We start from the raw sequence: 15,197 nt of genomic DNA, 5'->3' as shown, positions 1-15,197 counted from the left end.
CATAGGGGAAGGGAAGGAAAAATAAGTTACAGAGAGGGAGGCAAACCATGAGACTTTTAAATACAGAAAACAAACTGAAGGTTGATGGGGGTGGGGAATTGGGACAGGGGGGAAAATGGGTGATGGGCATTGAGGAGGGCACTTGTTTGGATGAGCACTGGGTGTTGTATGTAAGTGATGAATCACGAGAATCTACCCCTGAAGCCAAGACTACACTGTATACACTGTATGTTAGCTAAGTTGACAATAAATTATTTTTTTAAAAAATCAAACCTGAGCCAGCAGGAAATGAAAGCAGAATTTATTGAAAGTATAGAAAGAGTACAATTACAGACAAAGTGTCTGGGAGACTCAGAAAGGAAAGGAGAGAGAGTCTGGTCTATGTTTGGGGTCTGGGTTTTTATCTAGGAGTGTGGTCTGTTGTACGTGTCCTCAGGCATCCAGGAACCGGTTAGAACAAAGAGGAGGGCCCAAGTGTTATTACGTGGAGCCAGAGGGTCTTGGTGTCATGATGTCTAGTGCCAGTGGAACACATAGGATGGCTTCCTCCCGTCATTCATACCTGGTCCTTCCTTAGATGTCTCTTACGAAGAAGACATACATTATTTGCACTATGAGGCATGTGTAAGGTGGGGGTGGGTGCAAGTCCTAGCAAGAATAGAAGCAGGAAAAGGAGAAAAAAGCAGATTTTTATGAAGTCCTTCAGTTTCCCTATCTCAAAGGGTGTTTGGGAGGGAGAGAGACCAGAAGCAAGCAAAGAAGCCAGGTTAGGTAGAAAAGCAGACAATGCAATAGGGACATGGACTTCAAGAGTGCCAGCGGTAGGAACGGAGGGGATGGAGGCAGTTACTGCTAGGCCATAAACCTGCATATGACCCTCTGTCTTCCCCTCATCCTCACTCTATGACTTATACAAGATTGACACTCCTAATGTTGGACCCTGGGCTTTGTCCCAAAGGTAAAATCAAGACTGTTAGCCCTATGTAGACCACCTCTGCATTTCTTATTAAATAGCTTTAGATGGTGCCATTCACTGAATTAACTCCAAGACCTTCTTAACAAACTCCTCTCAAAACTCAAATCCAGGGAGGAAAAATTGCCTATTCACGTACAAATACATTTTCTTTTTTTCTTTTTTTTTTTTTTTTAATTTTTTTTTCAACATTTTTTATTTATTTTTGGGACAGAGAGAGACAGAGCATGAACGGGGGAGGGGCAGAGAGAGAGGGAGACACAGAATCGGAAACAGGCTCCAGGCTCCGAGCCATCAGCCCAGAGCCTGACGCGGGGCTCGAACTCACGGACCGCGAGATCGTGACCTGGCTGAAGTCGGACGCTTAACCGACTGCGCCACCCAGGCGCCCCATACAAATACATTTTCTATAACTCAACAGTGAGAGCTGCTTAAGCCCATTATATATGCCTTTTTGCTTCTGCTGCTAATAACCTCAAAGCTACATGTGTGCTATTTTAGTTTTTCATTGACCAGCATTTTTTGATACTTTTCTTTTTCTGTTCTTATTACTTCTTGATCATTTTAAGTCCATGCTCTAGTAAGTCAGACCATCTGGATTCAGATCCCTGCTCCACTATTAACAACCTCAATGAACTTGCAAGCTGTTTAAGCACTCTGAGCCTTAGTGAGCCTCAGTTTTCTCAGCTCTAAAATGGAGATAGTGACAGAACCGACCTTACAGGATTCTTGTGAGATAAGGTGCTAAGGTACCTTGCATGCCACATTATAAAAGCTCAACAAAGGTTAGCTGTTACTAATATTAATTTAGCATTCCTGTGCTTTTTTTTTAATGTTTATTTTTTGAGAGAGAGAGACAGACAGAGCACAAGCAGGGGAGGGGCAGAAAGAGAGGGAGACACAGAATCCAAAGCAGGCTCCAGGCTCTGAGCTGTCAGCACAGAGCCCGACACCGGGCTCACAGGGCTCAAACTCACACAGACTGCGAGATCATGACCTGAGCCAAAGTCGGACACTTAACCCACTGAGCTACCCAGGCACCCCCTACCATTCCTATGCTTTTATTTTAAGTTTCCTTAGATCCCCTGTAGATACAGCTGTGCTCTAAATCTAACAGTAAACAAATAAAATCTAATAATAAGTAAACTTGGGTCCTAAGTGTAAATCAAATTTTGAGATTTAGGCTTTTGGCAATTGGAAGTAGAGCAAAAATGAGGAGGTCAGGAGTGATGATGCATTTTGAAGGGGGGTAGGAATATTCTGTCTTTGTTATGCAGTTTGATGGGGTACACATTAGTTACATGCCATGCTGCAGGCAGAACCAGGATTTCTCAAAGGCATCTTTTTTCCAAGGTATAGCCTGGCCTTAACATTCATCCATTCAATAAATACCAACTGAGCATCAGTCCAGAAGCTGAATTATCTTAGTAAACTCAGAAAGTGTCAGATAACTTGGACGCCTGGGTGGCTCAGTCAGTTGTGCCCAACTCTTGATGTTGGCTCAGGTCATGATCTCCCCGTTCATGGGTTTGAGCCCCGCATCAGGCTCTGCACTGACAGTGTGGAGCCTTCTTGGGATTCTCTCTCTGTCCCTCTCTCTCTGCCCCTCACCTCCTCATGCTCTCTCTCTCTCTCTCTCTCTCAAAATAAATATAAAAAAAAATGTCAGACTACAAATGCATGATCTAAATTTACATCCATACCAATGGATTCCTTTATAACGGAGCTGTTTCCAGTGAGTGGAAGCTAATTTATCTCTTTCTATTTAGGAAGCCAATGTGAATTGGAAGATTTCTTGGTAAGCATAGAATCAGAACAAGGAAAACATAGAAATTTGAGTGAAATGTATCACCTACTTACTGGGAAAATCCCATGAAATGTGCCTGTCATCTAAGAGAAAAACTCTAGAGACCAGATTTCTCCCATCCCCAAGAATCCATGTGCCTCTCCTGGAACAGTGGAAGATGCACCCTAATATTATTTCTCTGAGCCCTAGTTTATTTGATTACTATGTCCAGTGCATATCTAGGTGTATGACTTTTCCTCATTAAGCCACACTCTCGTGGACATGGGATACACTCTGTTTCTTCACATAATAGGTTGATCTAATAATTCATTGGACTGAATTTATAGGCTACCCCATCAATGTTTCCATGAGGTATTCAGCAGTGTTTGAAAATGGAGGACTAGAGTTCAGGAAACAGATAGAAGCTCGGTATATGGATTTGATCACCCCTGAGTAAAAGAACTAAAGCCTTGGTAAGTGATAAAATTTCTGAAGATGTGAACAGTTAAAATGCAGGGGGGAGGGGAGGCATTGACATGCCAAAAATGATGTCTGACCCTTACCTTATACCATATATAAAAACTAACACAAAATGGGGGCACCTGGGTGGCTCAATCAGTTGCACATCTGACTTTTGATTTCAGCTCAGGTCATGATGCCAGGTTCATGGGATCAACCCCTCCCACACTTGCTCACTCACTATCTCTCTTAAAAAAAAAAAGTTAAATTTTAACACAAAATGGATTTAAATGTAAAAGCTAAAAGTATAAAGCTCTTAGAAGAAAACAGAGGGGATTTGGATTTGGCAATGATTTCTTGGATAGGATACCAAAAGCATAGGCGCAACAGTAAAAATGGATAAATTGGACAACAATAAACATTAAAACTTCTGTGCATCAAAAGACACAATCAACAGAGTGAAAAGGCCACCTACAGAATGAGAGAAGATATTTGCAAACCATGTATCTAATAAGGGGCTAATATTTAGAATATGTAAAGAACTTCTGCAACTTAACAACAGCAAAGACGAAACAGCCCAGTTAAAAAGTGGGCAAAAGGAGGGGTGCCTGGGTTGCTCAGCTGGTTGAGCATCTGACTCTTGATTTTGGCTTAGGTCACAATTTCATGGTTTGTGAGATCGGGCCCCATGTTGGGCCCCTCAATAATAGCATGGAGCCTGCTTGGAATTCATTCTCTCTTCTCTTTTCTCTCTCTCTCTCTCTCTCTCTCTCTCTCTCTCTCTCTCTCAAAATAAACTTTATAAATAAGTAAAGAAATGAAGAAAGAAAGAAAGAAAAATGGGCAAAAGGATCTGAATAGACATTTTTCTGAAGAAAAGATATAGTTGGCCAACAAGCACATGAAAAAATCCTCAATATCACTCATCACAAGGGAAATGCAAACCAAAACCACAATGACATACCACCTCATACCCATTAGGATGGTTACTATAAAACACACAGGAAAATAACAAGAGTTAGTAAGGGCATGAAAAAATTGGAACCTTTGTGCACTGCTAGTGGGAATGTAAAATGGTGTAGCTACTATGGAACACAGTATGGTGGGTCCTCAAACAATTAAAAATAGAATTAGCATATGATATAGCAGTTCCACTTCTGGGTGTCTACCCAAAAGTGGTGAAAGTAGGGAGTTGAACAGGTATTTGTACACGTTTATAGCCACATTATTCACAATAGCCAAAAGGTTGAAGCAGCCTGTGTCCATCAAGAGATGAATGAACAAAATGTGGTATTTATATACAATGGAGTATTTTTCAGCCTTAAAATGAAAGGAAATTCTGACATCTGCTACAACATGGATGAACCTTGAGGACATTATAGTCAGGGTTATCCAGAGAGACAGATTCAATAGGATGCGTATAGCAAAAAATTTATTTTAAGGAATTGGCTCACAAAGTGGAGGCTTTGCAGGCCCAAAATCTGGTGAGGTAAGCCAGCAGGCAGACTGGAGACTCAGGGAAGAGTTGCAGTTCAAGTACAAAGGGTGTCTGCTGGCAGAATCTCTTGCTCTGGGAATCCATTGTTCTGTTAAGGCCTTCACCTGATTACATGCATTATGGAGAATAATCTGCTCTACTCAAAGTCCACTGATTTAAATGCTAATCTCATCTAAAAACCACCTTCACAGAAACATCCAGAATAATGTTTAATCAAATATTTGGGAACCATGGTCCATCCAAGTTAACACATAAAATTAACCATCATATCATGATAAGTGAAGTAAGCCAGTCACAAAAAGACAAATACTGTATGATTCCACTTAAAGGAGGTACCTAGAGTAGTCAAATTCATAGAGACAGAAAGTAGAATGGAAATTACCAGGGACTGAGTCGAGTGGGAAATTGGGAATTGTTGTTTACTGGGTATAGAGTTTCAGTTTTATGAGAGGAAGAGAGTTCTGGACATTGGTTGCCAACAAAGTCAACATACTTAACACTAAACCATACACTTAAAAATGGTTAATATGGTTAATCTTATGTTATATATATTTTACCACACATTTTTTAAAGAGAAGAAAACAGCAGGGAATGACCTTTAAGAAATGGCCACATTTGGGGGGAAGGAAGGTGAGAGATTGAGTAACTAGAGGAGTAGAATGCAAATTAGGGCCACCACGGAGCTAAAAGAGAAAATGATCAAAAATATTGGATACAGCAAGGTCAAGAAGGACAATAATTAGAAGGAAATTCCCTGGCAACTTAATAAGGGAGAGTCAGTACAGTAGTTTGAACAAAATCACTTTGCAAGGGTTAAGAAAAGTCTAAATGATGAGAAGGCTGGAGGAGCAGAAGTGCTCTGCCTGTTCAAGGAGTCTGGAGGGGAGGAGACAAGGGGGAGATGCATGCTGGAAGGCAGAAGAAGGGGAAACCATGCAAAGGAAGACGGGGTGCTGATGTAAGGACCAAGTGAAAGGGCAACTCTTCCCTCTGCCATTGACCAGCTTCCTCTGCCAGGTAGCCTGATTTGGGCAAGATCTCCCCAAATACAAGACTAAGGGCCCTACAGAATCCTGATACAGACAAGGCAGCTGTCTTAGTACAGAATGGGCAGCCAGGGAGTGGTTGCAAGAATTAGAGATCATGACAGGGTTGGGGGTATCCTGAGAAGTCCAAGTTTGAAGGAAATTGCAGTGAAAGTCAGAAAGCCAAAAACAGAACGAAAAGGTAGGCCAAAGGCCAGTGGGGCAAATGCCAATACACAAAGCAGGGAAAGTCTCAGTGCTTGGGTTCAGAAGCTAAGTCGGAGTAGTGTTTCTCCTTTAAAGTTTAGTTCTTCTGCCAACTCTCACCAACCACACCTATGTCATCCCAAATTGTTGATGCTGCTCTACTCATTCAGAGGAGACTGCCTAGTGTTAATTAGGGTTCTCCAGGGAAACAGAACCAATAGGGTGTGTGTGTGTGTGTGTGTGTGTGTGTGTGTGTGTGTGTAGAAAGAGAAAGATTGACTTAAGGAATTGCCAATTATGGAGGCCAGCAAGTCCAATATATATAGGGTGGCCCATTAGGCTGGAGACACAGGGAAGAGCTCATGTTCCAGTTCAAGTCCAAACGTCATCTGCTGGTAGAATTCCTTCTAGCTCTCAGGAGGTCAGTTTTGTTTTGTTTTAAGTTTATTTATTTATTTTGAGAGAGAGAGAGAGAGAGAGAGAATCCTAAACAGTCTCCATGCCATCAGCATGGAGCCCCTCATAGGGCTCAGTCTCACAAACCATGAGATCATGACCTGAGCCAAAATCAAGAGTCAGATACTTCACCAACTGAACCACCCAGGCGTCCCAGGAATTTATTCTGTTCAGGTCTTCAACTGATGGGATGAGGCCCACCCACATTATAGAGGGCAGTCTGATTAACTTATTTACAATTGCAATGTTAATCTCATCCAAAGGCATCCTCATAGAAACATCCAGAATAATGTTTAACCAAATATCTGGGAGCTATGGCTCAACCATGTTGACACATAAAATTAACCATCATACCCAGGTAATAATTATAGCCATTAGTAAACACTTATTTATATACAAAGTACACAGCCATCTCCTTTCAGTCCATAACACCCATAAGGTAAGTTTGATATTCTCATTTTTAAATAGGAGGAAAACAGTTTTAGAAAGATTTTATCTAAAAGTTCATAAAATTCAGAAGCAATCAAAACCATTCTCATCATGGTTAACTTCAAAGAAATTAATTTAATCAATTTGACCAGAGTGGGAACTAGTTCTTTGGTCTTTCCACATCTTTCAAACTTCAGAGAACCAAGTTCCAATACCTAACTGTCATGACCTTTGTCAAAAAAAACAAAAAAAAAATCATTGCCCTCTTACTTTGTGCCTGGCAAACCGCTAAGCACTTCATATTCATTACCCTCTTTAATCCCTACAGCAATGTTGAAAGTTTAAGTAAATCCATCAAGATTGGGTTTTGCCGGTGACAGAAAACTCAAATAGCATTGGGTAAGACAGATAAAATTTTACCTCTAACCCTCCAACCCCCCAGATAAAGTCTGAAGGTATCCAAACTGGTAAACAGCTCTACCATCATAACTGGCCTAGGTTTTTTCTATCCTTGTGTTCTGCCATCTTCAGTAGATCACTTCCTCCTGATGATCTGTGATAGCTATTTAGCTCCAACCATCATGCCTACGTTCCAGTCACCAGGGAGACATGACAAAGATGGATGGGCCCCTGCCCTTGAAGAACATGTCTTGGAAGTCAGATATGCTACTTTCTCTTCCACCCACCTGGGTGGGTCAGACCTAGCAGCAAGGCAGGTTAGGAAACATATTCCTTTTTCTAGGCAACCAAACACACAGTTAAAAAAAAGAAGGGGAGAAAAAATACTGGAGGATCCACAGGCAGTATTATCAAGGCCATTTCTAGATGAGACGTCAGACGCACAGCAGTGAAGTGCAGAGCTCTGAGGTAGGATAAAAGAACTAGTCACTAATAATGGTTATGTGGGAGAGGGAGCAAGGATTCAAGTCTGAGTTTTAGAGTGATTTTTAAGTGTTGTTTTCTAAGTTATTTTGAGAGAGAGAAAGAGCATGAGCAGGAGAGAGGTAGAGAGAGAGAAGGATAGAGAGAATCCCAAGCAGGATCTGCACTGTCAGCACATAGCCCGATGCAGGGCTCGAACGCATGAAACTGTGAGATCATGACCTGAGCCCAAATCAAGAGCCAGATGTTTAAGTGACTGAGCCACTCAGGCACCCCAAGTGTGTGTGTGTGTGTGTGTGTGTGTTTTAATTTAAGTAATCTCTTCACCCGACATGGGGCTTGAATTCACAACTCCAAGGTCAAGAGTCACATGCTCTTCCAACTGAGCCAGCCAGGCACCCCTAGAGTGATTTTTAAAAACAAATTAGAATGGACTCAAACTTATCCCCACAAGAATGTCACTTACTCTGTTGCAATCTGATGTGCTTTTTTAAGTGAGAGAGATGGGGCTGGTGTTACTGCCACTCCACTGTTTACACCCACAGCCTACCTTTTTCTGTTCCAACCTGAAATCTGAATGTGCCCATGTAAGTGTGTCAGGCCTGGGAATTTCATCCAAGGTGTGAGGCGGTGGGGGGAAAAAGATCAGAAACCAGAGGGTGTGCTGTTCCACCATCCTACTCCTCCTCACTCTCGTCATTTGGAATTTCACCTGAAGGTTGAAGGAGATACAAAGCTGTCCCTGTCACTCAGGTTTACCCCCAATCCCCCAAAACTAGGATGAAAGTCACCTTGTCTTAGGACGAGAAAATAAGTTTTATTGACAAATGTATATGCTGATAGCCAACAATCCCCTAGGGAGAGACACATACTGTGCCTTCTAGGATCAAAACCGCCTCCTTGGGTTTAATCCCAGGTAGCCCGTCCAGTTGGAAAAAGGTAGGAGAGCTACTGAGAATCAAAGTACTGCTTATCTGGACAACAAATGGAAAAGGCTTCAGTCCCAGAGCAATTAGGTGCAACTTATTTAGGGGCAGGTCCAGCTTCTGTAGGTGGACTTTCAGATGTTGGGACCTGTGACCATATTGATTATTTATCTGAATTGCCTATTATGAGTGGAGTAGTTTTCACCCTCCTATTGTGCCAGTTGCACAAGGAATTTAGAGGGCCTCGAAGCCAATTCCAGATATTCTTTTTCTGATTGTCATCATCATCTCTTTCCTGTTTGACAGTCTTAAACAGTCGCTTCTTTCTTTCTGAGGTTTTCATGCCAGTGACTTTGAAGATGTTATTGCTCAGCTGGCTCATCCTGGAAGCAGAGATAGACTCGGGATTAAGATATTCATCAAGGTTTTTCAGGGTAGTAGTGACCAAAGACTGGATAGATTCCACAGGATCATTCCTCAGGCTTCCAATAGCTGAAACCAGAAAGGAGGTCAACTCAGATTCTCAATCTCCAAGGATGCCATTCTTTTCCACCCCACATGCCAGGTTATTATTCTATAACTTCATTTAGAATAATTTTTGTCACCATAAAAGTAATACTTCTTTTACTGTAGAAAAAATGTTTAAATAGAAATCATTTTTTTAAAGGAAAGAAAGAAAAATCACTCACCCCTCGCCCAGAGATAAGACTGTTAATATTTTCGTTCCTATCTTTGCAGTATATATTTTTTAAGTAATCTCTGTGCCCAACATGGGGCTCACACTTATGACCAAGAGATCAAGAGTTGCACGCTGTGCTGACTAAGCCAGCCAGTCACGCCGGTAGTATTTTTTTAAATACCGAATAGGGACACTTCTTTTTACAAAAATAAGATTTACATTTTTTTCTTCCCACAAAATATTCTGCTATACACCATAATATCCAATCACATGATTCTATCATAATTTCTTTGATGAACTCTCTTATTAGTGAGTAATTAGGTCGTTTGCAATTTTTCACTGTTATAAACAATAACTATTAATTCTTTCAACAGCTGTTACTGAGCGCTTACTATCCGCTCAGGTGCTAGGGATACAGTGGTGAACAAGAAAGATTCCCCACCCTCAAGAACTTAACATTCTAGTGGAGGAAAGACAAAACAAACAAGCAAATGTAAATGAAGTATGAGGAAGGGAATTAACAGAGTAATGGCAGTGAATACCTGGGAAGGAGCTCTTTAGATAGGCCAGTCAGGGAATGCCACTCTGAGAAGGCAACATTTGAGCCGAGAAGAAGCTACATGAAGAGAAAGGGCAGAAGCATTCCCGAAGGTTGAAGGTTGGGATGGGGGCTTCTATTCACAATGTAGAAAGTAGCCAGTGTGGTTGCACCTTCTAGTGGGGGGGGGATGGTGCTATAGGCTAAGGGTGGAGAGACAGTCAGAAACCAGATCAGTCGGGGCCTCGTGGCCAAAGGTAAGGGACCAGACTTCAACCTGAAGAACAATGGAAAATCACTGAAGGGTTTTAAGCAAGGGGCGACATGATTCAATGTACATGTTTCAAAGAGAATCTGGCTTCTGTGTAGAGAAGAGACAGGGGTGGGGGTTGTTAAAATGGTCCAGTTAGGGAATGGCCTACAGGGGGGCTTAGATCCAGGTGGGAACAGAGGGATGGAGACTGGAAATTACTTAGCATGCAAAGAATAAAGAGAACAGGACAGGTGTTGGCTCAAAAGGGCCTTCAAGCCCATCAAAATCTGCTTCAGGTTCATCTCATTTGTACTTAGCACAGGCGGAAGAACTGGGCTCAAGCTACACAGTAAATACATAAATCCTGTGAAGAGCCATCTCGTGATCACAAGGTTTGTTAGGCACTAGATATGAGTGTAAATGTAACCGGAATTACTTTTGTTGGGGAAAAAAGTCCCTCCTGTCTCCATCATTTAGGCAGTCTTTCTGAGAGGCTCGCTGGGATGAGGAAGGCAGTTCTCTGGTATGCTGAGGAGTCTAGGGTATTCATTCTAGGTGTACCTTCCCTGACATGCTCCAGTCACTGGGAATAGGGCTCTACTACCCAGTAGAGACCTCAGTTGTAAAAAAAAAAATGAGGAGAAGGCAATAGCGGTACAAAACATTAGGGTCAGAAGCCAGGGTTAGAGCCCTAATGGGACAGATGCTGCTACGGTCACTGGGGGGCAGGAGAAGGCATGGCTACTCTTAACAACAGCTAACAAACTCATTCTTCCTTGACCAGAACTCCGAGCACCCTCTCTGCCAACTGCTTCCAGCACCCTGCCCCGCCTCAGTCCAGAAGACTAAGCCAACTCAACACAAAGGTTCTGTGGGACACGTCTGTGCCCAGCAAAGCACAGGTCTTTACATGCATCTGTATCTGATACTTAAACAACGTTTAAGATCAGCACTATTATCCTCATGATACTGATGAAGAAACTGAGGCACAGAGACAGTAACTCGCTCAAGTTCACACGGCTCATTATTGAGAGAGCCAGTATTCGAAACTGGGCTAGCCAACATTGGAGCCTGTGTTTTTCATTACACATTGACTTGGAAGAAAAGACCCTTAAAAGTCATTTACCTCACCACTTTTTACCCTAGATAAAGAGCAGTGAATAAGCCAGAAAGGAAACAAAAACTTGTCTTTCTGCAGTGCCTGCTAGGCATTTCCTCTGAAAGATGAGCCACCATCCCTTTATTTATTTTTTTTTTACATTTATTTATTTTTGAGAGACAGAAAGAGACAGAGTGCAAGCAGGGGAGGGGCAGAGAGAGAGGGAGACATAGAATCAGAAGCAGGCTCCGGGCTCTGAGCTGTCAGCACAGAGCCCGACACGGGGCTTGAACCCATGAACCCTGAGACCATGACCTGAGCTGAAGTCAGACGCTTAACCGACTGAGCCACCCCGGCACCCCATAGCCACCATCCCTTTAAAAGCAGCATATCCAGAGTATTAGCTCAAAGCAGGTCCCAGGAAGGTAAGTGGGCTCCAACCAGAAGGCAGGTCCCTGAGGACAAGCATGTGCAGCACTAGAACAGTGACAACAGCAAAGCTGTGGTACTCGTGTCAGGCCGTTCTGACACGCACACCCACTCTTATGTACACAAGGACCCGCACACAGGGGCAGGGCTGTAAAAGCCAACATTCTCTCCATCTTGTCTCTGCATCAAAGGAAGCAAACTGTGGCATGGAAGAATTCAAACATCATTTCCATTCGGCACTGGAATGAATCACACAGGCACCACTTAGCACAAGCACCCTGAATCCTTCCCACCCCACCCCCCACCTTGGAGGAGTTGAGAACTGTGTTTCGTGAAGTATCCCTACCACCCACAGCAAAGTCCTAAATCCTTACCATGGCCGAAAAGGCTGGCAGGATTCTGGCCCCACTGCTGTTCTCTGAGCTCATCTCCTGTTCTTCCTTTTGCTCACTCCACATGAACACGCTGACTTCTTGTTCCTCCTTGAACATGCCAGGTACTCTTCCCTCAGCTACTCAGATGGTTCACTCCCTCACTTCCTCCAGGTCTCCGCTCCAATGCCTCTTATCGGTGGGGGCACCCCTGCCCCGCCCTCTGACCCTTGGATCCCTGGTCCTGCCTCACCTTCTCCATAGTGCCTATCTAACACATATGTACTTGGTTAGGGCTCCTCCCCTACCCCGCTGGAAGGGGTGCTGTAGCAGGGTGGGGACATCAGTTTTGTTCGCTGCAATTTCCCAGGGCTTAGAAGAATACCTGGTAGACAGCAGGTCTTTAATAATTAAGAAACTAATTTAATTGAGAGCAAGCGCAGAAGTACCTCCTATAGCAAACATAGGTATGGCTATTTTAGGGACCAAAGGATTTTGCAGGGGAGGTAAAATTTCTCTTCTGATATACGTTGGGAATCTCAGCTCTTCTTCCTCCACACCCCAACTCCTATTCCCTCTTTTTCAGGACTTTGATGAAATTAAAGGACAATGGAGTGAGCATTCATTGGTGCAAAGGTCCCTGAATTTGGAGGTACCTGGGTGGCTCAGTCAGTTAAGCGTCTGACTTTGGCTCAGGTCATGATCTCACAGCTCATGGGATTGAGCCCTGCATGGAGCTCCATGCTGACAGCGTGAAGCCTGCTTCAGATTCTCTCTCACTCTCCCTCTCTCTCTACCCCTCCATTTCTCTCTCTCAAAATAAATAAATAAACTTTAAAAAAAAAAAAAAAAAAGTTCCCTGAATTGGAATTCTAGCTCTGGCTCTCCCAGTAATTCACTTCTATGATCATGGACAAATACCTCTGAAATTAGGAGGGTTAGAGACTGGGACTAGGAAACACTTCTCTGAAGTACCCCTAACTTCAGAGGCAGAAGAGAATAAATGCGTAGCCTCAAGGGTCTGGATGAATTACCTCAAATCTCATATACTCCACAAATCTTTAGAACCTCTTTATCTTAAAAATTCATGTATAATTTATTTGCATTCTACTCCAAAACATGTCTATTATTAAAACAGTTGTTTAATGTTTTAATTTTTAAAAGAGTTTCATTTAGAAATATATACTAAAATATTTATAGATGAATAATATGAAGTCTGAGGTTTGGCTCAGAATAAGCTGGCAGGGAGGGGTGTATGTAGAGAAACAGAGGAAACAAGGTAACCATGAGTTGATACTTGTTGAAGCTGGGGGACAGGGTTGGAGGGTTTATTATACTATTTGCTAGATTTTTTTTTTTTAATGTTTAGCTATTTTTGAGAGAGCAGGTGGGGAAAGGGCAGAGAGAGAGAGGGGGACAGAGGATCAAAAGCCGGCTCCATGCAGGGTTCAAACTCACAAACTGTGAGATTATGACCTAAGCCAAAGTCAGATGCTTAACCAACAGAGCCACTCAGGTGCCCCTATTTGCTATGCTAAAAACTAAAAGAAAAATCTTAAATTAGGTGGAGAAAAGGGATAGATTAACCTGCAAAGGAACAAAAATTAATGACAGCAGGCTCCTTTTAGCAGCAAATAAAGCCAGAAGACAGTAGTATATCTTCAAAGTGCTGAGAAATAAACTGTTGGTCTTGAATTGTGTCACTATTAGGGGCACCTGGCTGGCTAAATCAGGGGAGTATGTGGCTCTTGATCTCCGGGTTGTGGGTTCGAATCGCACATTGGATATAGAGATTACTTTTAAAAAATAAAATTGTTAATTAAAAAAAAAGAATTGTGCCACTAGTAAAGCTACCTTGCAAGAATGGTGATAAGAAAAAGTCATTACAAACAAGCAAAATCCAAGAGAGCATAACATCAAGATACTAGCACTAAAGAAACTTCTAAAAAGTGTACTTCAGGATGAAAAAAAATGAAGGATGGTTAGAGATAGAGAAAGGAATGGAGAGCATATAACGCTGCAGTAAGCCCTCACTGTTTGTATAATGTAACAACAAGAATCATAGTATCTAAGTTCTGGGTTATAAAAAAAAAAAAAAAAGAACTAAAATATTCAGTAACAAAAGCCTGTAAATTGGGAGGGGTGGTAATTGGAACTCATGTCAACACAGGAAGGAAGGTTAAAATGTTTTACTCTAAACCCTGTTAAGCTCAATATGCATGATAAAAGCCTACTTTCTGGTATCCAGCCCAGAGAAACACTTACACCTGTATACAAGGAGACATATGTGTATACACACACACATACACACACAGACACACACACACACACATATATCTGTTGCAGAAAGTTATATATATATGTATATATGTATGTATACATATATATAACATTGTATATCCTATAATATATTACAGTATATATGTTACATAACATATATATTCTATGTGTACACAGCAAAAGCATACAAGACTACATAACAAACAGGGGAAGAGGGTAGAGGAGCCAGACTTGAGCGTGAATAGAAATTTACCCCCCAAAAAAGAACTTTACCCTTATCAATAATGTTCCCATTTTTTTTTTTTTGCAAACAGACTACATTCATGCATTTCTTCTGTAAATAAAAATTAACTTTAAAATATTTTTACTGCAATAAAAAAGAGCACAAAACTGCAAGTTCTTTAGGGGACAGGGGGTGTCTCCCTTGAACACCACTGTAGCATCAGCAACTGACAGCACATGATAAATTTTGAGGGACTAGAACATTTTGGTTAGCCTTGTTTTTCTCTAAGCAGCAACACAATGGATAACTTGTTTTCTTCCTCCTACTTCTCCCCATTTTCTCCTTGTCCATATAACATTTATAGTGGTAAAGACATACTTTATTTAAAGTAACAAAACATGTCCTTAAGGGATTCCCCCTCTTCCTTTCTGTCTTGCCCCATGCCTTGTGGTACCCAGAACCCAGGTACAAGGCCCGTACTCACCATTCTGTAACAGCTCCACATCATCCTCGTGAATTCGTTTCATGGTTAACCTCTTAATTGTTAATCCTAAGGATAGGACAGATGTAAAGTCCTTTCAGAATTCCAGACCTTTGGGCCACCCTTTCCCCCCCTCTAGCGAACAAGGAAGTGTGTAAACCAGTTCTAGCAAGAAATGTTTCTCCAAGATTCCCTGTGGCCCA

General features: G+C 42.0%; 1 protein-coding gene and 1 long non-coding RNA gene across 2 annotated transcripts in view; one reads left to right on the top strand and one right to left on the bottom strand.

Moving 5' to 3' along the window:
• The window catches only part of LOC131520186 (uncharacterized), a 29,965-nt gene that overhangs the window by 1,306 nt on the left and 13,462 nt on the right, over window positions 1-15,197 (top strand). The window lies entirely within an intron of this gene.
• Window positions 8,508-15,197, bottom strand: part of LOC131520183 (maestro heat-like repeat-containing protein family member 1) — a 79,195-nt gene continuing 72,505 nt past the window's right edge. The window contains exons 39-40 of the mRNA XM_058744062.1: window positions 14,998-15,063; window positions 8,508-9,133 (exon numbers count right to left, since the gene is read on the bottom strand). Of these exons, the coding sequence (XP_058600045.1) occupies window positions 8,805-9,133; window positions 14,998-15,063 (395 nt within the window). The 3' untranslated portion in view covers window positions 8,508-8,804. The remainder of the gene's footprint in view (window positions 9,134-14,997; window positions 15,064-15,197) is intronic.

Source organism: Neofelis nebulosa, chromosome 8 (assembly GCF_028018385.1).
Source record: "Neofelis nebulosa isolate mNeoNeb1 chromosome 8, mNeoNeb1.pri, whole genome shotgun sequence".
Classification (NCBI taxonomy): Eukaryota; Metazoa; Chordata; class Mammalia; order Carnivora; family Felidae; genus Neofelis; species Neofelis nebulosa.
Note: the sequence above shows the minus strand (reverse complement) of the source record. Positions and strands in the feature narration are given on the sequence as shown.